Here is a 25,258-nt window from a genome sequence, read left to right as displayed (position 1 = left end):
AATTAATTAAAACTCCAATACAAACTCCTTCATAATATTTTGAGTTTTAGAGTTGAAAAGATAAACTCCGGCTCCCATCTTATGCTGTTGCATGTCGCTGCATGGAGTGCTATACTTATTGCATCACGATAATAATTTTAAACATAAAGCATCGATAATTGAAAATATGTGACAAATTCACGACCATCCATCCCGTGTTTTTTTCACTCAAATAGTCCACACACGTGATAGCACGGGACAGCACAAGGAACACATCGGTCAACCTACTAATAGACGCATGGCGTGCACTTTCGAAATTCCAAGTTAACTGTATCCGAGTAGTATGAATTGCCCGTTTTAGCAAAAAAAAAAAAAAAATCTAAATTAATTGTACCGTCCATTCTGAGAAAGTGCAGGGGGCATTTTGCAGGGTTTAAGTCACCGGACAGTGACGGGATTCATGACCAACATGCCGACGTCGACCCGTTCGCCAATGAGATTGAATCTCCTAAAATGCCCAAAATGCCCTCACATCGCCGACATTCCATCGAGGGCCCTTGTAAGGGCATTTTGGTCCTATGGCGACCGATTTAAATCCCGGTTATCTCGTCAGGTGACGTCACCGTGGGCTGCCCTTTAAATAACGGCTTCCCTCACTCGGCTCAGCAGTTTTCTTTCCCCCCCCTCTTCCCCACCTCTCTCTCTCTCTCTCTCTCTCTCTCTTCCGGCGATGGAGCTCTCGGCGGGCGGAACTTTTGTTCTCCGGCGGTTGGGATTTCTCCTGGTGATCTCTTCTTTCCTTCAGGTGGTGAAGAACGAACTAGGGTTTTCTGATCTCTCTCCTCGCTCTCTCCTGGGAATCTCTGCTACGTAGTTTGATTTCTTTTTCGTTCTTCGAGTGGAAATTCTTGGAATTCTTGAGCTAGGGTTTTATTTTTTTTGGTTTTATGTTGTTAGATCGAGCAGTTTTAGATGATACGAAGTTCTTGATTCAGGGTTCGTTAAATTGGGGGGATTTTCCATGGGATTAACAGTTTTTCCTTCCCCCCCACCCCACCCCCCTGCCTGAAATTTTGAGTTCTTTAATAATGGTTTTGGATTATAAGGTCTTCATATTTGAAGCATTGATGGGTTGGCAGTGGGTTGGCAGTAAGAAAAAAGAATGCAAGAAAGGTGATGGTTAAGGGACGGTAGAGGCAAGTTTGTTCTTCGAGTTCTTTTGCTCTAGCTGTCTATTTTGTTAATTACTTTGGTATATCATCTGTTACTTTTTTGGTTTTATGTTGCTCGATCGAGTAGTTTTAGATGATCGGAAGTTCTTGATTCAAGGTTCGTTAAATTGGGGGGATTTTCCATGGGATTAACAGTTTTTCCTTTCCCCCCCACCCCACCCCCCCTGCCTGAAATTTTGAGTTCTTTAATAATGGTTTTGGAGTATAAGGTCTTCATATTTGAAGCATTGATGGGTTGGCAGTAAGAAAAAAGAATGCAAGAAAGGTGATGGTTAAGGGACGGTAGAGGCAAGTTTGTTCTTCGAGTTCTTTTGCTCTAGCTGTCTATTTTGTTAATTACTTTGGTATATCATCTGTTATTTTTTTGGTTTTATGTTGTTCGATCGAGTAGTTTTAGATGATAGGAAGTTCTTGATTCAAGGTTCGTTAAATTGGGGGGATTTTCCATGGGATTAACAGTTTTTCCTTCCCCCCCCCCCCCCCCCCCCCCTGCCTGCAATTTTGAGCTCTTTAATAATGGTTTTGGTGTATAAGGTCTTCATATTTGAAGCATCGATGGGTTGGCAGTAAGAAAAAAGAATGCAAGAAAGGTGATGGTTAAGGGACGGTAGAGGCAAGTTTGTTCTTCGAGTTATTTTGCTCTAGTTTTCTATTTGGTTAATTACTTTGGTATATCAGCTGTTATTTTTTTGGTTTTATGTTGTTCGATCGAGTAGTTTTAGATGATAGGAAGTTCTTGATTCAAGGTTCGTTAAATTGGGGGGGATTTTCCATGGGATTAACAGTTTTTCCTTTCCCCCCCACCCCACCCCCCTGCCTGAAATTTTGAGTTCTTTAATAATGGTTTTGGAGTATAAGGTCTTCATATTTGAAGAATTGATGGGTTGGCAGTAAGAAAAAAGAATGCAAGAAAGGTGATGGTTAAGGGACAGGTAGAGGCAAGTTTGTTTTTCGAGTTCTTTTGCTCTAGCTGTCTATTTTGTTAATTACTTCGGTATACCATCTGTTATTTTTTTGGTTTTATGTTGTTCGATCGAGTAGTTTTAGATGATAGGAAGTTCTTAATTCAAGGTTCGTTAAATTGGGGGGATTTTCCATGGGATTAAGAGTTCTTCCTTTCCTCCCTCCGGCGCCCGAAGAAAGAATGCAAGAAAGGTGATGGTTAAGGGACGGTAGAGGCAAGTTTGTTCTTGGAGTTCTTTTGCTCTAGCTGTCTATTTTGTTAATTACTTTGGTATATCATCTGTTTGTAATAACAATTTGACTTAACTGATGTAAAATCTGGGTACTCTGGATGTCTTTAAGGAGTTTTGAGTTGAGGATTCTGAGTTCTTGGACAGTAACTTTTGGTATATTAAGCACTGACAGCATTGACTGGTTGGTGAGAAAAGATAGAATGGAAGAAAGCAATGATTAAGAGAATGTTGGGGAAAGTTTGTTGTTGGAATTCTTTTTCAAATTTCTCTTTCATTCTTGATTTGAGTAGTGCTAGCTATTAATATTATGATTTTCACTTAACCACCGATACATTTGGATAACCATCATGTGTTTGAGCAGTTTCCTCTTTGGGATTTTCAGCTTTTTAACAATATTTGGCATTTGAAGACTTCATACTTTTGACTGTTGTGAGAAAAGGCATAAGGGAAGAAAGCGGTGATTATGAGCTGCTATAAATGGAAAAAATTGTTATCTCTATGCTCTTTGGTAACTAACCAAATCTTATCATTTTGATAGCCAATTAATTTTTAGTAAAATAAAAAATTAAAATATTAATTTTATTTTGTATTACTTTTTTTACTGGCCTCTTCTTAGTAGCTGAGCAGAGTATGAAATATACTGCTTGCTAGAAGTTAGGAGATCAATGATTTTTGGCTCAGTTTTTCAGTGTTGCTGAGATAGAGAAGTATGGGACAGAGCTGAGCAACTTCTGTGAGCGTCATTGATGTTAGTTAACTTCTCTAATTCTTAGTTACAAGATGTTCTGCTATGAGATGTTCAACTTCAGGGTAATAAAAGTTGGCTTTTTTAGTTATTTTTTTTGCCGCATAAAGTCCTATTCCCACCTTCATGTGGAATTGATTATGTTAGGCAATCATTTTTTGATGGTTCAGTCTTGGAACAAACCTCATCTGTTTACTGTAGGAATTTATATCAATGAACATAGTCCACAAGTCATGGCACCTTTATTAGATGGTTTGTTGTGACAAAAAAGTGTTGCCCATACAAACTGTTTAGTGCTGATATAAAGGTTGTTCAAGGTGGTAATATGTCGTTATTTATTCTCAAAGTTAAAGGCTGCGACTCTATTTGGAAATGAAAATTCTGTGATCGATGCCTACTTTTAATTTGTCATCTTACCTTTGCTGATTTAAAATGGAGGAAGAGTCGTCCTGGGGGGAGGGGTGAGTTGGGTTGGGGTTAATTGATGTCCAGGTGCAACATCCGAGACAAATCTTACATAATGTTATCTCTCTGTAGTTTTCAGAAAATGTTTTTGCTTGTACATAATTTAAATTTGCTTTGAGCATTCTGTCAACTCTTTTTGAAGTTGCAATCTCGTATTTGAATGTAACCGGAAAGTTTGTCCACGAAAAAAAAAGTCGTTGCAGATCACTCTTGTGCCTCCAACAGGTGCTCAGCAGTCCAATGCTACAACAGTGTAAGGGCATTCTCTTGACAGATCATGATTTATAATGTCCATTTGGGTAAACAAATTTTAAATGTAGGCCTTCAGCTATTGTTTCATTTGATAGGTCTGCTTCAGGTTACAAATTCTAATTTTTACATTATATCTGGCTACATATCTGGCATGAGCAAAATGTTCTTATGTTTCCATTGCTTGGTGTTAGTTGCGATATGCAATAGTTTCATTCTTTCTTTCTTTTTATTTTTTGTTGATGTTTAGACTTTACTTCTTAGCTAGAGAAAGAGTGGTGAATTATTTCTGAGCAGACAATGACTGATTCCATTGAACCAGGAACATCATTTCTCAAGAAACTAGTAAATCTATCCAATAGAATGCTGAAGGCTATACCAGCCTATAGAAGCACCCGAAAAACTAGTACGATTTTTTTGGCTAGTTCTGGTTCAGGAAGTCCTTTTTTTGTCTGCTTCTGCATCTGGTGCTTCCAACAAATAATTTTGAGTTCAGCATGTTTAGCATGACTAGTTAAATTTGAATGCCTGTTCCATAAAGGGATAAATTCAAGTGAAAGAAACATTTTATATAATGGAAATTTAAGTGAACTATTTTTTTTGTATTGCAAAGATATAACATTTATATATAATATACTTTTTCAACTTCAGTTTTTTGAGAAATCAGTAAACTTGGTAATTTTGAAGCTTTGCCTACTGAATTCAAATTTTTTCCTTCATCTTTTAGTACAACTCAGAAGCATAATTAATTTCCTCATATTTTTGAGATTAAGTGGATATTTAGTCAAAATGCATGTAGTTATTGAGCATTATATTTTGTTTAATATTATTTTTGAGAAATCTTTTGTACATAGTTGTTCATGTAGTCTTTATAAACTACAATAGCGGCCTTTTTGTAGTCCACAGCCTGTCAAGTGTCATGTATTTTTTTTTTTAATCTTTCCCTTTTTTTTTACTCAATAATAAACGGAAAAACTGTTGAAAATATCTTACAGCCTATGTACTAAACTAGATAAAGAAATGCCCTCTATCTAGTATGATATTAAAGACCAAAATCTAACATAAAAAAGCATCTGATTAGCTTCCATCATATAGAAAAAGGTATTTTTAAAGTCAAGCTGATAGATTAGTTATCTGGCAGTGTAAGAAAATGTCCTTACTGCCATGTTTTTGAGTGAGCCAGAGGCCACAAAGCAAGACTTCTAATGCTCATTTGAGCTATCCAATGATTCTTATTATTCTAGATCCAAATTGAACATATAGGGATTTTCATTGATTGAAGGAGGGCAGGTTCTGCTGAAGTGACAGTGATCTAAGATTTCTTACATTTGACTGGCCAAAGATCATAGATTTGCCTTAGAAGCTTGACTAGTCCCACTTTTGTTGGTAGTCTTGTAATATCTGTTAGAAAAGAATCCCTCAAAGGTAGTAAACATCTAAACTTTTGTAACGAGGTATGAGATAAGTAAGACACAATGATGAAAAAAGAAAAAGATTTGATGCAGACATGGGGTGTCTGGCCACAATAACTAATAGTAATCATCATTCATTTACATAGGCACTTTTTAGCTCCTTTGTCACATCCAAAACTACAAGTTCCATTGCCTTTCTTGAATTTGATCGTTTATGATAATCACTGTCCATTTTCTTTCAGAAATTCAATATTCTATTTTTGCATTTGAAACATTTTATCATTTTCCTTCAGAAAGATATATGCAGAAGGGTATTGTTCCATGTATGGTATTTGTGGACGCCGCGGTGATGGAAAGGTTTTGAACTGTCCTTATAATGTCCCTTCTATCAAAGTACTTGGTAACACATTGTGGTTATCATTTTATATTTGTATGCAAGATTATAGTTATATTTGTGCTGCTAAGTTATCATTTTGACATGAATATCTGGAAAGGAAAACAAATTAACGGTCTTCTTTTTCTTTCTATAAAAAAAAGGTGGGTGGGCTGGTGTTACTGCATGTGTGTTCAACCTTTTCTTCCTAAATTATTGGGTCTTAATGTATCTGTAACCTTGAGTAGTATAAAGTTAAACTGTGATTGGACTCTTGATCTGTAAAATGTTTTCTTTTTTCCTTCTCAGCCAGATGAGTTGTTGTCCTTGAAGATCCAGAGTTTGTGTCCAACAATCACTGGCAATGTCTGCTGCACTGCAGATCAGTTTGACACATTACCGAGGGCAAGTCCAGCAAGTAAGATTTGTGGCTAAAGTGACATTGTTAACATTCACTAGCATGACCACTCCTTAAAAGGAGAACATTCACATTGTGCTATTTTAATTTCTTATTTTTTTTTATAGAACCCCCATGCTTGTTACTCTGCTTGTATCATGTCCTTAGATTTGTGGTCCCAGTCTCCTACACTAATAGTAGTACATTTATTTAGTATATCTATTTCTTCACACCTGGTTCTTCAGTGTAATGTCATCTTGTTATGGATCGTTATTTACTTCATTTTGAAACACAGAATGCTAATTGCCTTGACTGTTCTCATCATGCATAATCGTGCATGCTATGGATGTTGCCAGGATTGCTAAGACCTCTGACTTTCTAGTTATTATTCTTGCATTATTAAAAGTTTACAAGATGCAGACTTATAAAATAGTAAATGCTGGCTAGTTTACATTGTTACATAAACTAATCTTGTGTTTCTCTCAAGCTTACGAATTTATCATCTTTCTTTTGAAATTTATTATTGGATATTATTGAGAAGTTGGGATGCCATTTAGCAAGTTGTAGAATCAATGAATGTTAGAGAACTAGAACTACTTAGGTCAAGGTATAGCATTCTTCAAATCATGTTCTGGTGGAATTGCATCTTATTTCAGGACATCAAACTGCTAAAATAGTAAAAACGTTAAGTCATAAAAGATCATAGGGTTTTTGCATATATTCCCTTCTAAATATGCAAAATTGCATGAATACCCTCGTAAAACTACTATTTGCATGTATATCCTTCTTTTTTTTTTTGCATATGTACCTGTATTATTTAACGTCGTTAAAAAATAGACGGTTTAAAATTAAAATGACTACAATAATCTTATGGGTAGATATGCAAAAAAAGTTATAAGGGTATATACGCAAATAGTAACTTTCATATTTAAAAGGGTATACATTCAAAAAATTCATTAAAAAATGTCAAAACTCAGCTGAAATTTTCTAAGTCTTTTATGATTCAGTTGGATTGATAAGTCAAAAAAAGATCGAGTCACATTGTTAATTTTTTTTTTTAAGATCTTGGCTCAGTCAAGTTGGAATATTAGGTGGTCATTTTGGTAATTCTATTCTTCATTTGATTTTGATATAATTATAATTATTGAATTTATGACATCTATATATTCGTCATTATTTTTAAAAGATTGAAGCTATCAAATTTAAATTAATTATAGATGCTTAGATTAGTAAAATATTTTTTAGTGATTTGTAAATGTTGAGTTGTTTGTTTTTGAGACGAGAATTTCGTAAAAGTAACATGATTTATTCTGTAAGAGTTGATATTAACATGATTTAATTTTATTTTGTTATCTTTTTTATTAACGATTATCTTTATTGGATTTTGATTATTTTTGATTAGATTTTTTTGAAGTGTATACCCTCCTAAATATGCGTAATTGCATGAATACCCTCGCAAAGTTGCTATTTGCATGTCTATCCATATGAAGTTTTCTTTTTGCATGTATACCCATAAGGGTATTTTAGTTATTTTAATTTTAAATCATTTAATTTTTAACGGCGTTAGATGGTATAGGTACATATATAAAAAAGAAAGTAAAAGAAGGGTATACATGCAAAATAAATATTTGATGAGGGTATACATGCAAATAGAAATTTTACGAGGGTATTCATACATTTTTATATATTTTGGAGGGTATATATGCAGAAAACCCAAGATCATATGTATCACAAGGAAACATAATAGGTAGACAACAGGGAATGGAAAAAAAAAATGAACAACCTTTTTGTATATACACTTTGATTTTTTTTGGTGGGTTAGCTCAGCCCACGGCTACATTAAATTATCTCCAACTAAATCCTCCAATTACATATTTTGGTACTGATTCTAAGAAGCAGAGTTCGTGAAATCGTCCTGAATCGGACGGTTCCGGTAGCTTCGAGCCGTACCGGCGACTCACCGGTACAGTTCCGGCAACGAAAACGAAAATCGTTGCCGGTACCGAAGAAGGAGAAGAAAAGAGAGTGCGAGCGGGGGAGGGAGGGAGATGGAGAGGGAGGGAGGCGGGCAGACGCTGGCAGAGGCCGGCGGAGGGTGGCGGGAACGAAATAGGGGAACCGACCGTTGCCTCCACCGGCCCTTCACCGGCCTCCTCCATCGTCCGCCTGCCTCCTCTCTCCCTCTGACACGGCATGACGCGGTCCCGTACCGCCTAGTGCCATCGGAGAACTAGTACGGTGCTCAGTATCTGTTTCGCTGACCTTGGTAAGAGCACAGTTACATCTACCGAAGTTCAAAGACCAACCGGCTGGAGTATTGCCTTCGTGTATTATAGTTTTATATTTGTTCTCTTAAAGTCTATTAGTTTAGCAATGACAACATATATCTGAAATGAGAAGTCAATTTCTCAATGTTGAATATTGTCTGCTAGCATACTTCCCGGTCCTCTTCAATTGATATATTCTTCTTCCCTTGTTTGATCAGTTGGTGTGATTTCTTTGAGTTGTCTATGCTTTGCAGTATGTATTTGTATTCAGAGTTCTTAAATACAAAAAAAGGCAGATATAAGCATTGTGTTAAAATATTTGAACTATGGATGATAACCAAATAAGTTTTGCAGGTAAGAATAAATCACAATTGGTGCACATTCTACCTCTCCTTCTGTCTTTATTGTTATAGAAAAAAGTGGATTTATTTGAAGTCATAGCTTCATTCAAAATAATCAGTTCTGATATTGACAGAAACATGCTTGAACTGAATTTTTATCAAAATTGGTGTCATGTTCCAGTTTGGTAGGATAAGAATTCGACTTCTCAGAGGATAAATATTGTTGGGTTGATTTTAGTCCATCACCTAGGATTATCCGCAACCTTTCGGTTTGAACTAATTTGGGGTTACTGCTTAATTGCAAGTTCCGTCCATTGCTTATATTACTTATATAGTTGTCTTTTGTTGTTTTTGAATACTTTGATCCTCTTTTTTCTTTTTGCTGTTATTTTTTGTGTAATACCCACTTATTTTTCATGTGATATCTTTTGCAGGCAATTCCTTTTCTTGTGGGATGCCCAGCATGCTTGAGGAACTTTTTAAATCTTTTCTGCGAGCTCTCTTGCTCTCCAAATCAAAGCCTCTTCATCAACGTGACTTCTGTGATGAAGGTCCTTTTTCTTTATACCCATAGTTTATTTGTAGACAAGGATTTAAGGTTATGGCTTCCTAGTAGATAAACTACTTAATAGTTAACATCTGATTGTTCTTTGTGATAATTTATTGTTCCAGTTCATGATGTTAAAGATTGGGTTCGCACTGTTTTTCCTCCCCTCATCCTCCCCTCACCCGCTTCTTTTTGAAGTGAATGGCATTTATATATGGAATAAATATTGGATTATGATTAAATTATAAATAACTGCCTACGATGTACAGTCATATATATACTTTTAAATTGCATTCTTATGTAGTTGCAGGTCAATGACAGTTTGACCGTTGATGGCATAGATTTTTATGTAACTAGTCAGTATGTTGAGGAGTTATTTAATTCATGCAAGGATGTGAAATTTGAGACTATGAACACTCGTGCAATGGATTTTGTTGGTGCAGGTGCTCAAAATTACAAAGGTGAGAAGTGCCAAGGTTTTATGTCTAACTCATGCATGGTTGCAAGTGGGACCTAAAGTTCATCTATCTTTGTAATTGCCTTGTCTATCATGCCGAATGAACTAAGCAGAGTAAGAGAAGAAAAAGTATGGATGCCCTTTGGCCTAGGGATATTTTTCATATGACAGCGACATAATTTAATGAGGGAAATAAATTTTTTAACTTTTGAACATGTTGGTTTAAATTGTCTATCAATTATTGCTAATGCTTACATAACGTAAAAATGATCATATTACTGTTCTCATTGTTGAGTTGAACCAGTAAGTTGTTGAAGATTTCCCTTGTACCTATTCTCTTCGGATGTTCTCTCTTGGTCCTGCATTATTTTATTGTATCAGCATGTGCTATTTACGGTGCTGTGTTATAACTTTGATCTCAAGTCATGCCATCATTGCATTGGTATCTTGATTTATGCCCTTACATTTAGCTGGATAAACAATTTCTAAACCTGGGAAGTTGTTATCTTCACTAGCTTCTTTGTTATGTTCAACTGGCGGAATTGTCAATCTTGCTTCTATTTATGGTTGGTTTAACCTTATGCTTCTGATTGCTTTTCCAGAGTGGCTTGCATTTATTGGTCATCAAGCAAATCCCAATGAACCTTGTTCACCATATGCAATAGCCTTTCGAACAAATCTTAATGATTCAGTCAGGATGAAGCCTATGAATGTTACAGTTTATTCATGTGGTGACCCTTCTCTTGGCTGTTCATGTGGTGATTGTCCTTCATCTTCTGTATGCTTTGATTCTGCTTCACCTGCTCCTCATAAGAAACAAGCCTGTGCTATTAGAATTGGTTCTTTGAAGGTATAACTTATCTTTCCTCTGTTGCTTTTTGATGTGATAAAATCTGATGACATTTGTTTCCTTAGGTCATTGGGATAATGTGGAACTATCATTCTGTGCAAAGGATAATAGGCAAAGTAGTAAGGTACACCGTCTCAGTACCGGGCCTCCTACTGTGCCACACTATTGCTGTATCAGTATGTTACGATACGTAGATGGTTCAACATATGGAGTGTCGGTACGCTCCCATACTATGTATTGGTACCGAACTGGTATTGTATGGTATGATGCTCCATATCATCCGGTTCGGTACGTTATGGCGAATCTTGCAAAGTAGTATATACATGCATATCGTGAACTGAAATAATGCATATCGTGAATTGAAATAATGCGTGGATTAATTAATCTTATTATCATTTTTCTTCTTGTAAAAATGGAAGACCTTTTGAAATATAGCGGGATCTTATTATTAGGGAAGGAAATTGGTCCCATTTGTATACCCCATCCCCCACCTTGGCGCCCCCCCCCCCCAAACCAATAAAAAAAGGGCGGGGGGGGGGGGGGGGGGGGCTCACCTTGGTTGCACTTGTTATCCAAGTTTTGTATATGATGACATCTGTTTCTTTAAGTCACTGGGATAATGTAGAACTATCATTTGTGCATAGTATAATAGGCAAAGTAGCAAGATATACCGTCTCAGTACCGAGCCTCCTACCATGCCACATTATTGTTGTCGGTATGTTACGGTATGGGGATGGTTCAGCGTACGGAGTGTCGGTATGCCTCCGTACTATGTATTGACACCGAACCGGTACTGTATGGTATGTCCTGTATCGTCCGGTTCGGCACGGTACGGCAAACCTTGCAAAGTAGTGTATACATGCATATCGTGAATTACAATAATGCATGGATTAATTAATCTTATTATCATCTTTCTTGTAAAAAGGGAAGACCTTTTGAAATATAGCGAGATCTTATTAGTAAGGAAGGAAATTGGTTCTATTTGTATTCCCCATCCCTCCCTTTGGCGCCCCCTCCCCGCCCCCCCCCCCCCCCCAAAAAAAAGGGGGCCCTCACCTTGGTTGCACTTCTTATCCAAGTTTTGTATTGATCTCAATACCTTTCTACCTCTTTATCTTTGCCTCAATTGTGATCTTGATCCTTCAATTAATCTTGATTTCTGAATCTTGCTCTAGATATATTACAATCCTCATGCAATACATGGGAATGGACTAGAATCCCTAAGAACAGCCACACATGGAGCCTTTGTCCTAAGTGTCAATATTACATGGTGCAGACATGAGAATCATATTTAGATGTATAGTCAAGTGTCTGACTCAGTAAGAGGAAAGAAAAAAAGAAGATATGTGAATACTTAAGATTGATGTAGGATGGAAGCAGGAGAGGGAAGAAAAGGGAAGAACGGGAGGGAAGAAAAGGGAGGAAGAAGGAGAAGAAGAATCAGAGGTAGGGGCAACTCAATATTCTCAAATCTCAATAATACAGAACTTGGGTTCTTAATTACATATTAGTGGGTATTTATAGACCCAAAATCCTAGTAAGAGTCCATGTAGAAATAAAATATTGAAGTCCTCAGAAAACTCTAGTCTTAATAAAAATAGAGTTCCCAATAAAAATAAAATTCTCTTCTTTTCAAATAAAATAAAATTAGCCTAAATAAAATAGAATTTTTCTAATTCCTATATTTACGCCTAATAGTGGTGTGCCTAGATCTCTTATAGAATGATCCGTCAAAGATACTATATTAACAGAATTATTTTTATTTATACCTTTACCTATTGTTTGTTTAAACATGAATGTCTTTCAGCATATTTGTTTCTTGTCCAAACTTCCCAGTTGACCTAAGGGTATAAGAAAAATAACATTTTTCCAAAGTTGATTCAACACTTACATCCTCGACCAATTTCTAGTGTCAAATTGGAGAGTGAAAACTCATTGTTGGAAGAGTCCAACTGTTGACCAATCGCTGAAAGCTGCAACGAAGGAACTTCATTAGTATCCAAGTTTCTGACATATATCCAATTCATTGTGAAGCTGGATGTGTGTGCCTATGTAAGATGTCAAATCACAACCTCAACCATGACTAGATCTTATCATAATGTTGACCTTCTTGTCTAGGATCATACCTTGTTTCGTGAACATGAGGTAATATTTTTTGGCCCAATCTTTTTTTGTAGCTCTTAGTGCAACAAATTCCTTACTAAAGACTTAGATCCACTTCTTCATGAAACTTAAAGAAAAAGTTAATCTTCCAAATCACTTACTTTGGATGTCCAAAAATACATGTCTTGATTTTCTATTTCAACAATCTCAATAACTGTAGGTTGATTTATTTCAATTCTTATCTGATTATAGACCGAGTCAAATCCTAGTCTCATTTCTATTGCAGGTTGAATTATCACTTATGCTTTAAGTCATAACTTAAACATTCATTCCAATATACCAGTTATATCCCCAATTCATTTGTTAACTAAGATCCAAATCTAGTGCTACTTCAAAGCTAACTTTGTTTCTTGATCGAACCGGGATCCGTATCGGTCAAGGATCGCCGAACCGGTACCGAGTGCTGTACCGGTCAGCTCCCGATACAGTTTGGTACCAGTTCAGACTGAACCGTACCGGTATTGAACTGGTTAGTGTCGGTTCACGCTTGACCGATACAGATCGGTATCGGTTTGGACCAAACCGGTACCGAACTAGTTGGTGCCGGTTCACGCACCGGCACCCTAATTTTTGTTTTTGGAGTTCTCTCTTTTCGATCTTTTATGAATTTAAGTCTAATTTGATATTTTTTTGATGCTTTCTGATGTTTCTAGGATTCCAGTTTAAGCTAGATGATGCATCTTATTGCTTTAAAATGATATAAATCATAAAATGAACAACATAAAATATCTTCAAACCAAGATACAATCAAATTACATACTTTTAAAGTCCAACAGACATACATAATGATATTTAAAATCGAGTCGAGTGGCGATACCTCTCGTAGATATCCGAATCATCAGCATAATCAGAAAGCACATCAACCCATCCCTCTGTCCAAGCGATATTGGAGTCTTATATGTTCATCTCATAAGGAATGCGTGTCGAGTTATAAGCACTTTCGGATCTCTCGCTAAAGCTCTAGCTCTGAGAGCTGTTCTTAGTTGATAATACGGCTGTAGAGGGGACCATCCGACTATGCCGGTAGCAAAATCCGGCCTGTGGGATGCTCTGAGGTACGTAGGATAGTAGCCACCGAGTCTGAGTCGAACCGGACGGAACCGGCTAAAAATTACCGGTTTCGGCTGGAATTATTGAGGTTTCGACCCCTATGGGGTTGGAACTATTTTCCTATAACGAACAAACTCGGTATGGGACCGGGTTGGCTCGATTCGGCTTGAACCAAGCCGTACGGCCCGGTTTGATCCGGTTCGGCCTGGTTCGGCAATCCTTGGACTACCGATCGATCGGCGGGCCGGAACTGGCATACCAATTTTTTTAAATGTTTTCTAGTTTGATTAATTGGTAATTGATTTTTTCAACTTTTACAATGATTTTAAGTATAATTTGATATTTTATGATGTTGCTATGATCCTGGTATAACTTAATGATGCATTTTGTTGTTTTAAAGTAATACAAAATATAAAATGATTAGTAAAATATTGTATGTTACAAGAAGCAATATGAAATATTCTAAAATCAACTAGTGAGGTAAAAAATATAAAATAATATAATTAATTATATATATATAAAATACAATAAACATACCGATATCTAAAATCTCATCGAGTGATGATGCCTCTCGTAGATATTCGGATCGTTAGCATAGTTAAGAGGCACCTTAGCCCATCCCTCTAACTAAGCTGCATTGTAGTTTTGTATGTTCATCCTATAAGGAACGTACTCTAGGTTATAAGCACTTTCGGTTCTCTCGCTGAAGTTTTAGCTCTGAGGTGTCCTCTGGCCGATAATACGACTGTAGAGGAGCTCATCCAAATATGTTGGTAGGAAAATCTGACTCGTAAAATGCTCTAGGCTGCGTAGGGTAGCATCTAGACGATGTCTCAAATACACCATATTTATATCCATATTTGTATGGGTTATAAGCTGCATGTGGCTACGTAGCAGGATCCAATATACAACTCGGAATTTGATACATCTATTTTTTTTGAATTTTATTTTATTTTTTTATTTTTGAATCCAAAAATTATTTAATTTTTAAAAATTATATATAATCCTACAATTAAAAATTTTTATGTGATCGTGTAGATCATCCATAGATTTACAACATACATAAAATTAAGCCAAAATCAAAAATTTTAGTATGATCTCTTCTTATTTTGCAAATTTTAAGATATATTTTGGTATTTAAAAAAAGAAAAAATGAGATAGGGAAGAGGAAGCATACCTTATTTACGGTTGGATCCTTCTTCAATCATGCTGAATCAACGTGTCTTTCACCGTGGGGAAGGGGGTTATTCGAATAGGTAGCTTCTCGGGCCTTCCTACCTTTAAACCAGAAGGAAGAGAGAGGGGAGGGGGGTTGGTTCAGAACCGGTCCGACTTGGTGCCAACCATTTGGTTCGCACCAGTTCCGCATAGAACTGGCTAGTTTGGATCGAGTCCGTGCGGTTCGCGACAGGTTCCGGCCGGTTCGCGATCGATTCCAAAAAAAAAAGGTGAACTGACCCGGTCCCCTACCGGGGCGGCTCGACCCGTTTTGTTCCGGTTTGGCAAACCTTGTTCTTATTAAAGTTATAATTGAACTATTGGTATAAGTTTCAGTCTATACAATTCTAGATCTTATTTTTTATCATTCTTTGATTGACCAAATGTCTTTTCAAATTGCTTGAAAGTTTATACTAAAGATTCTTTTGCTATCATTTATTACATTATACGAATGTTCACTCAAATTGTGAATAATTGGATTTAGGAGCCAAGACAACCATATGATTTTAGGACATGAAAATACTAATAGTGTTATACATTTTTGATGCTGGAAACCTAACTCACGATATGATTTGGGCAAGGTCTGCCGAACTAGTATCGGAATCCGTACCGGTTGGCGGGCCGGTCATTACGGTACTAGTTCGGTACCATACCAATACGTGGTACCCAAAATTCTTTTTTTAAGTTTTTTAAATTTGATTAATTGGTAATCAACATCTATTTTTTTTAAGTTAATAAAGTTTGATTATTTTTCAACTTTTTCAATGATTTTAAGTATAATTTGATGTTTCTATGATCCGGTAGAACCTAAATGATGCATTTTGTTGTTTTAAAATTATACAAAATATAAAATAATTAATGAGATGTTGCATGCGACAAAAAGCATGACATTTTCCAAAATCAATTACTAAGCTAGAAAATATAAAATAATATAATCAATTATATATATTTAAATTACAATATACATACTGATATTTAAATTTTCGTCGAGTGGAGATGTCTCTCGTACATATCTGGATCATTAGCATAGTCAGGAGGTACATCAGCCTATCCCTCTAACCAAGCAGCATTGTAGTTTTTTTCTTTATGGTTCCATTCCTGCAGGTTTATTAGGTATATCAGTTTATCAATTATTTAAAAATAGCAAATTTTTGTTACGATTAAGATAATATTTTTTACCTTAGAAAATGCATTTAATTTATCTAATACATAGTGCTAATTTTTTATATTTATTTATAATAATTTTTAAATTAAAAAAATATGTTTAAATACCATAAATTCAGAAAAATATGTTTTTTACTTCAAAAAATACTTTTGAAATATGTATTATGTACTATTTAATTTTTTATATATTTTTAATTATTTTTAATTAAAAAAATAACTTTTGAATCTAAATTTTTTAAAAATTAATTTGATCTCAGATCCATATAGAACCCTATTATGGATGCTACATATATTGTTCTAGGCCCATGGGTATGCATCAAAGGCTACTTATTTCTTAATTTTTCTTAAAATTTAGGCTTAGACTCCTATCTAAATGATCACATCAAAACTTAAATAAATGCACAACAAATTTAGCTAGAGAATAGTTTGCATGCCCCAAAATATGCTTCTGATTTTATATTTTTTTTGAATTTTATTTTATTATTTACTATTTTATTTTAAAATAAAAAAAATATATTTTTAATTTTTAAAATTATGTGTAATTTAAAAATTAAAAATTTTTATGTGATTTTATAGATCATCTATAGATCTACAACATATCATAAAATTAGGCCAAAACCAAAAATTTTGGCATGATCTCTCCGTATTTTGCAAATTTCAAGGTATTTTTTGACGTCCAAGAAAATAAAAAAATGAGATAGGAGAGAAGAAGCATATCTTATTTAGGGTTGGATCTTCTTTCAATGGTATTGAATCAGCGTGTTTTTCACTATGGGGAAGGGGGTCTTTGAATAGTTTGGAAAGGCTTGAGAAACTTCGCGAATAGGGTTCGTTTAAAACAAAAGAAAGAGGGGAGGAAGGCAGGTTCGGAAACAGTTCTGGTTCGCACCGGTTCTGCACGGAGTTGGCCGGCTCGGACTGAGTTTTTGCGGTTCACGATTGGTTCCAGCTTGTTCCGACTAGTTCCTATTAATTCGGGACCGGTCCGGGGTGTTCCTATCGGTTTGGGACCGGTTCCGGCTAGTTTGGAGCCAGCTTCGAAAAAAATAGGTGAATCAACTTGGTCCCCTACCGGTTCGGCCTGGTTCAACCAACCTTGGATTTGAGGTTCATATAGTTTACTATAAGATTCAATTTATCTTGATGTGTTAAGGTCAATATTTGTTTGCCCAGTTCGGCCTGGTTCGGCAAACCTTGGATTTGAGGATCATCCAATTTACAATAAGATTCAATTTATCCTGATGTGTTAAGGTCAATATTTGTTTTGATCTGAAAGTTACATGATGACCGACAACTTAGTTAATCTGTCTGCTTTGTTACCAGATCGGCTTTGGTGCTTCATGCTTACTCTGATGCTGATCTTCAGGTAATCTTGTTGATTGACATTCCACCATGAGCTTCTATATCATTTCTCTAGAGATTCTTATCTATTGGAAGAGCAAGAAGCTAGACATGGCATCTCCACTGTAGTGCTTAGGCAGTGTATTGTTCGCTAACTTATGCTGCTGCGTGGAGATGGTGATTTGTTTGTCATCTCTTGCAAATGAGTGTTGCCTTAGCAATTCTTCTCTCTTATGTCGTTAGCTCCATTATTGCAATCCATACTGTGGATAATCTAGTTTTACATAAGTGGACAAAACATATTTAGGTTGATTGCTGCATTTTGCCACTAATTTTATCCTTGTACCTTTTACTCATCTCCTATGTTTTTCAAGAAGACCCATACTGCCATGCATTCTAAAGATTTTGTTAGCAAATCCTTGCTCATTGATCTGATGTTAATTTGAGCAGTAGAGTCAAAGATAATTTTATACCCAATTATGTATGCCATAAGTTATTTCTATTTCTATTGTCGTCAGAAACAATGCATAGGGGCTTGTTACCATTGTAATTGTGTATATAGATGAGAGTGAATTTGCCCCTAAATGTGAGTCCTGCAACATTGTGCAAGCATCTGACTATCTTTCCTCAAATTTTGGACGTGATTCAGTTACCACTGAATCTTACAGTTGATTTCAACAATTTAATGGATCTCTAACTAACAAGGATATAACTAGGTCTTTTGTCAACAATGATGCTACATGGATGATATATTGGTGCAGTCCAACGAGGAAACTAGTCAAGGGTAAATCCACCTCCCATTTTGAGCCTGAAACAGTAGAATTGTTATGCTGTCTACTTGAATGCCTTTATCTAAATAATATATAAATTTGATAGTTTTGGAGTGACAAGTCTACATTTTATTCAGTAACACTAACAAACGGTTGGGACAATTAACTTTACACAGTTGACATCTGAAACAATAGGTATTCTTGGGATTTTGTTTGTAAAACCATTTGTAAGTTTACATCTCTCTACCTTATTTTTTTCATATATAATAAATGTTATGATTTTTTTTTTCCAGTAAAAATTCTGTAATTTGTGATTCATTTTAGGATTGTCTCATCTGTTGTCCTTTCTGATTTAACACATTTATCTTTTGTTGCTGGCAGGTCAAATGTTTGGATGTTTCATTAGCAATTTTGTATTTTCTCTTAGTTTCTGCTTTTTCAGTGTGGTGTTGGTTACACAGAAAACAAGAAAGAACAGGTCCTTCTAGAACAAAAACTTTGGTGAATGTTATGGGTGAAAATGAGCTCCTTTCTGTTAATAAGCAGGAAATTTCTACTCAGGTTACTCAGGTGCATATTAATTTATATTGTAATTTTTTGTATGTTTTGCTCTCTTGATTAAGGTTCGCTGTCTCGCTTCCAGACCCCATACCATCCTATTATAGTGTTGGTTCGTACCAGTTTGGTTCGAGACTATGTACCATTTTGGTACCAATACAGTACGGTACCGATCAGTACGATGAACCTTGCTCTTTTCTATCCAATGATCATAGTGCTGTCATTGTTATCATTTTTTTCTCTTTTTTGCGTTTTAGACGGTATGCTATTTTGTACCTGGAAGTGTTATCAGCTTATCTCCTTGCCCAGTAAAATATTCAGATTTCAAGTGATTGCGTTTTCCCTTTTTCGTCTTGTTGCATTTGTGCTTTAAAATCTTTCATTTATTTTTCTTAAGAATTTGTAAAATTGCTCGTTGACTAAAAATTTAATTCTTTATAATCGTAATGATAATATTGATAGCCTTATCTAGCTTGTTCTAATGTTTACTCTGCATTGCCTTCTTTAGTTTTTATCTTTTTTTTTTTGGTTCTGCAACAAATTTATCTTATTAAATGTTGGAGTCAATGCCTCCAGAGTAACCAGACTTGACTTGGTTCCTTTCACGTCAAAATTTTAGACCTATACTAAACCCCTTGGCTAATAGGGTTGGGTTTGGTCAGGTTCTTGGAAATTTTTTTGTGACCCATCTGGTCATTCATATTGGGGCAAGTCATGCATGACCCAAACCCAACATATGGTATTCAGGTTCAGCTTCGATGCAAGATAAAAGAAGAGCACACTATTCATTCTATTTAGAAGGAAAATTAATAGTGATGGGATAACCAGTGGATAGAACTAAGAAAGGATGTTGGTGTGAAATGCTTCCACTAGTGTTGTTAACAAGGATGCAGTTCAAGCATAACTGAGCCATCAACCTATAAATAATATAGCCTCAATATCTAAACTCCAAAGTCCAAACCAATACATGGCAACGGGATGTGATAGAAAGGTTAGGTATTTTAAAGTCCCAAGACATGGCAAGATGATACATGATAGAAACGTTAGGTGTTTTGAAGTCATGGTTCTTTAGCTTGAGTAGGATTGGACCATGCCCGGTCAGGCTAGTTCATCCAATTTTTGACCTATTTTAAATATGGCTAGGATTAGAGAAAAGGAGCAACCCATAGCCAAACTGATAATTGAAAAAGCCATTTTTCAAATCTGATCAAAATATTGGGTTCAAGGTCCGCCGTACCGGTACCGGTCGGCGTACCAGTGGCGTACCGGTCCCGTACCGGTGGCGTACCGGTCCCGCACCGGTGGCGTACCGGTCCGAACCGGTGGCGTATCGGTCCGAACCTGTCTCGTACCTGTTCTTCAACAATAAACTACCGGTACCGGATTCCACGCTGATTCGGTACCGGTCTCAGGCCGGACCGGTACGTACTGGCCCGGACCGGTACGACAGACCATGATTGGGTTCAATCATGCCTAAGTGTGGACTAGGTTGGATCATAGGTTGTCCCGACCTGTTTGTGAAACTGAAACATTGTATTGTTTTTTTGAGGATCTTGATGTTAGAATTGACTCGCCACCCATTCATGTCGAACTATTAGGTGGATGTAAAATCCAAAGATATGGAAAACCTATGCGAACTACTATGCTAGGATGCTTCAATGTGTGAACCGCTTAAGTCACATGGAATGATTTGCATATGTTAACAAATGAAGAGGTAAAATAAAAGGAAAAATAACTCTTCGATCTCTTTCATCTTATGGGCACCATTTCCATTTCTCACCAGATCTTATATTTTCCTTCAACCATCACCACGGTGGTTGATGCTGGAGAAGTTTAATCTCCATCTCTTCTATACTCGTGTCTCGTGGTAGCCTGATGAGGAGGCCACACCTAGAGATCTTGTTGTAGCCATCACTTTATTGTGGTAAACGCTAGAGCATACCATGCCATGGAAAGGAGAAGAACTTGGTGAAGATGAGGCACGACAAGAGGCATAATAGGCTCCATTGTAAGAAAAATTGAAGCAAGGTTGATGAGAGGGCGGCGGCGGCGAGGCATTAGAGGCAATGGAGGCAATATTGGAATGGAGAGGCATCATAGAGAACGGTGGGTGGCCTCTGTAATCCGTAATTTTACAAGACAACAAGGTGTTGAAGGGGGCTAGGTTATTTTAAGTTAGAAACATGGTTTGACCGCTGATTAGTGTTCAACATGACTCAAGCGTCAAAATGGTTTGGATCGGGTTATTAGGTTCTGGTTATAATTCAAACGATGGAGACATTGGCATGTTCTCTTGTTATAATTAACATTCATATGTCAAAAGGGTTACCTGAATCAAAGAGTTGGAATGGGAATTGGAGACTGGAAAATAAGGGACCATTCCTGTTTCATTTTATGCACACAAAATGTAGGACTAACGGGAAAAGAAAGGAATGGTAGCTCCCCATTTTGATATCTTAAGTTTGTTTTACTTACAATAGAAGTAATTGTACATTAATTTTTTATTATACCTTGGACTACGGAATAGCACCAAATTAAAATGACAACCAATATAATGGTTTTGGATGCCTTCTATTATAAATTTCCATTTTGTTAGTTTCATATTAGTTTATTTGACATTTTATTGTTTTATTTGAGTTAATTATCCTTTTAGTCCTTCAAGTTTAGTTCGTGTTGCCCAAGGTGACAACCCAAGAGGGAGGGTGAATTGGGTTTTTCTGAATTTTTGGTGTTTTAAATGTTTTCTTAGTTAAGTGCGGTGGAAGCTTTCTTAAGTTGTGTGAACTTATCCTAGAGCAAGAATCAAATATAAAGCAAGAATAAATACAAGAACAAGCACAACATAAACAAGACAATGTATAGTGGTTCGGTACACCTCAAGCACCTACGTCCACTCCCCAAGCATTTTCTTGGGAATTCATTATAATCCCTCGGATTACAGCTGGATTATTTTCCGGGATCACAATCCAAAACCTTTACAATTTGGTTTTTCGGGATCACCAACAACCTACACCATTGGTTTTACGGGCGCACCAACAAACCTATACCGTTGGTTTTACGGGCTCACCAACAAACCTATATCGTTGGTTTTACGGGCTCACCAACAAAACTATAATGTTGGTTTTGCGGGCTCACCAACAAACCTTACAACAAGAATAAAGAACAAGGATTTAAAGCTCCTAAATGAGTAAATAAAACAATTATAAGCTACAAAAAAGAGTTTAGAATATAGTTATCGCTTTAATAAGGCTCTTCTCTTCTTTGTCAAGATTGCTTCACTCTTCAAGGATTGGTGGAGCTCTTAATGTCTCTTGGAATCTGCTCAACCACTTTCTTTTGGCTCTTGAATGAAGTAATTGAATGAAGCAAGGGTTTTCTCTTGAATGGACTTGATGATTTTCCAAAGCTTGCTTCCTCTGATGAATACTCCCTCTTAAATACTTCTCCAACCTCCAAATAGTCCTTCCTGACCGTTGGATTGAAGAAACTAGCCGTTTATAGCCGTTGGGAGTCCAAAAAGCACTTCTGCACAACTAGCCGTTATGCTTCTGCCCGTGCTTGGGTCGATCCAAACTTTCCTGGGGTCGACTCAAACCACTGTTCATCAGACTTGGGGTCGACTCAACTTTCACTGGGGTCGACCCAACTTTAACTAGGGTCGACTAATGCTACATTGGGGTCGGCCCTCTCAGGAAACACAGAACCTTATATTTCAGCCGTTTTTCACTAGGGTCGACTCAACTCTTTTTGGGGTCGACTCAAGGTTGGGTCGACTCAAGTTCCATTGGGGTCGACCCTCTCAGGGATTCCAGAGACTTGTTTTCTTGAGGCTTGAAGATGGGGTCGACTCAACTTTCACTTGGGTCGATCCAAGTACTGTTCATCCGTGCCATAAGTGCTAGAATGTGCCAGAATATTTCTAAAACGTGTCAGGGTCGATCCCATCTCTTCTAGGGTCGACTCCTACTCTGTGCCAAGTGTTCCAAAGGCGTGCCACTTCGTTCCAAGGTGTGCCAATGTATCGGGGTCAACTCCAAACTAATTGGGGTCGACTCTAACCATGTTTTTCTGCACTTTGAAGGTTAATTATGCACATTGAAACAACAATATGATATTCCAAGCAAATTACGATGTATGGCACAATAGAGTTTCATACCCTTAATAGTAGAAATTACCGAATTGCCCTTTTAGGTATTTTTAACGTGAAACTTTGCCAAAATGGATTCTTGAGCTTTCTACCATTCTCTATTACAAATTATATCTCGTTATCAATTCTTGAGAGTGGTTTTGACCATTTATTCTTAATGTATCGTGAATGTATCGAGGATGTGTCATTTATCAATGATGTATCGAATATTTCTTCCTTACTCACTTATGTACTGGATTAATTGAGTTAATAGCATTAGCACTTCCATATGGCCTCAATGGCTTTGTAAGCATCAAAATAACACTAGGATCCTCAATCTCTCCCTTTTTGATGATTACAAAACATTGAGTATAAGCAAATTGATATTCATGTGAGAAGTAAGGTTTAATGTATAGGAAATGCTTTTGGTGTAAAAGTTTCAAATAGTCCAATTTAGAGAATGTATCAATGAACCAAAAGCTCCCCCTATCTTATCCAAGTAGAATGCCCAATGAATTTTAGCTTTGCTCCCCCTTAAAGCAAGAGTTTCAAGCTATGTATCGAGGCAAGAAAAATCTCTATGATTATGTGCCAGATTCAGATTTTCTCTTTGTCAAATGTCTCCCCCTTAAGTGTATAATACATGTCTCCCCCGTAAGTATACAATATATACCTTTTATATTTTTTTTCTTATACAGTCTTTGTTTATAGAATTATCTTTCTTATAGAATTTGCTTCTAGTTTCTCTCTTATACTTTCTCCCCCTTTTTGTCATCATCAAAAAGAATGAATAGCAATGGATAGTATTGTAATGACACAAAGATCATGAGTAAAGAAAAAATGTATTTCATCATCTTTGCCAAAAGTATAATATTCTAGAGAAGAAATGCAGACAATAATAAAGAGTAGATACTGGCCAAAACAAATACAAAATCTAGAAGACACTAATCATAATGAACATGCTTCATTATGAGCATATACTCAGATATTTTTTTCCCTTTTTGACAACATAAAAAAGATTGCAAAATAATGAAATATTAAGCACAAGATAATATTTCATTCATTGCATGCCAAATTATTGCAAGAATATGAATTATGTGACTCAAGACAATATTGTTAAGGCAAGATAATGAGTATAGGTCAGAGCCAATTAATATAGTTTTAAAATTATGATTGGATCGCATCAAAATCAAGGATGAAAAGTTTGGCTTTAAAAATGAGACATTTAAGATGTGAGCCAGAAAAATCTCTAAATATAGATTCCAAAGATAGTTGTTAAATTAAGTGTAAATAGAATTTTTTTTTAAGTTATTTCAAGGAGTATCGAGAATGATATTCAATGAAAGCACGAATGAAAATCCAACCTCTTTTTTTTTTTAGAAGATCTTTAATAGCATATGAAAGTTTTTTCATAATTTTTTTTTATTATATTAAGTATATAGCAATATGAGAGCAATCTAATTAATTTTCAGAGGATAGTATAAAAACAGATAAAGATCAAAACTTATATACTCGAAAAACATAAGATCATGTTAAATAATTAATTCTTAATAACTTAAAAAAATAATTGGGGCACAAATATCAAAACATGAATTTCATGCAATTTATGATACATCTTAGAGCATATATAAAATCCAAAGTTTTGAAAGTTCTTTTAGAGCTCTTTTAAAGACTTTCTTTTACTCCTTTAAAGATATAGCATCAAAATCAATTAAAATAAATTGGTTCAGGATTGAAATACCAAAGTGCAACCCAATAAGAACTCATAAGTAGATTCCAAGATAAATTTTTGATACTAAGACAATTGGAGTCATTTTCAATTAATTTTCAGAAACAAATGATTTACCGTTGAATATAGTTGGAAATACAACTTTCAAAAGATATTCAATGAAGCACAAAGTTTAATACAACTTTACATTTAGTATTCTTTCTCTCATCTTTAGTTGTGAATTTACACGATTAAGTTCTATATGATCTCTTTCTCTGAAATTTTCTTTCTCCCCCTTAATTAATCATTCCATTTGAGAGTTTAGAGTTTGAAGATAATTTTCAATAAAAAAATTGAGTATTTAAAGCTCCCCCTCAAAAGATGTATTTTTCTTCAAACTCTCTTTTCTTTTATGAATTTCAGATTTTAATGTGAAGCGTGAATAAAACTGAAATTCTATAATATCAAGAATGTAGAGTGATCCAAAATTTTTCAAGATATATAGCAATCACTCTTTTTAATCTTTCAGGAGCAAATTATGTTTCCTCTTAATTTTTTTGAATATGTATGGAATATTAATCAGAAAATAATTCTTTTGAAGCTCAAATTTCTTTCAAAAGTAATTACATTTTCTTTCCTATTAGAATTAT

The 25,258-nt window shown here is 35.8% G+C and overlaps 1 protein-coding gene across 1 annotated transcript in view; it reads left to right on the top strand.

Annotated features, from left to right (window-relative positions):
* Positions 1-645: 645 nt before the first annotated feature.
* The window catches only part of LOC103716598 (uncharacterized), a 281,358-nt gene continuing 256,745 nt past the window's right edge, over positions 646-25,258 (top strand). Inside the window, exons 1-10 of the mRNA XM_089923826.1 lie at positions 646-784; positions 3,821-3,870; positions 5,572-5,635; positions 5,961-6,069; positions 9,091-9,207; positions 9,647-9,664; positions 10,263-10,510; positions 10,576-10,634; positions 17,429-17,471; positions 18,598-18,786. Of these exons, the coding sequence (XP_089779952.1) occupies positions 710-784; positions 3,821-3,870; positions 5,572-5,635; positions 5,961-6,069; positions 9,091-9,207; positions 9,647-9,664; positions 10,263-10,510; positions 10,576-10,634; positions 17,429-17,471; positions 18,598-18,786 (972 nt within the window). The 5' untranslated portion in view covers positions 646-709. The remainder of the gene's footprint in view (positions 785-3,820; positions 3,871-5,571; positions 5,636-5,960; positions 6,070-9,090; positions 9,208-9,646; positions 9,665-10,262; positions 10,511-10,575; positions 10,635-17,428; positions 17,472-18,597; positions 18,787-25,258) is intronic.

The sequence above is a fragment of the Phoenix dactylifera genome, chromosome 6 (genome assembly GCF_051530095.1).
Source record: "Phoenix dactylifera cultivar Ajwa chromosome 6, Ajwa_hap1_PhDact_Kaust_v1.1, whole genome shotgun sequence".
Lineage (NCBI taxonomy): Eukaryota > Viridiplantae > Streptophyta > Magnoliopsida > Arecales > Arecaceae > Phoenix > Phoenix dactylifera.
This window is presented reverse-complemented; position numbering and strand designations above follow the sequence as displayed.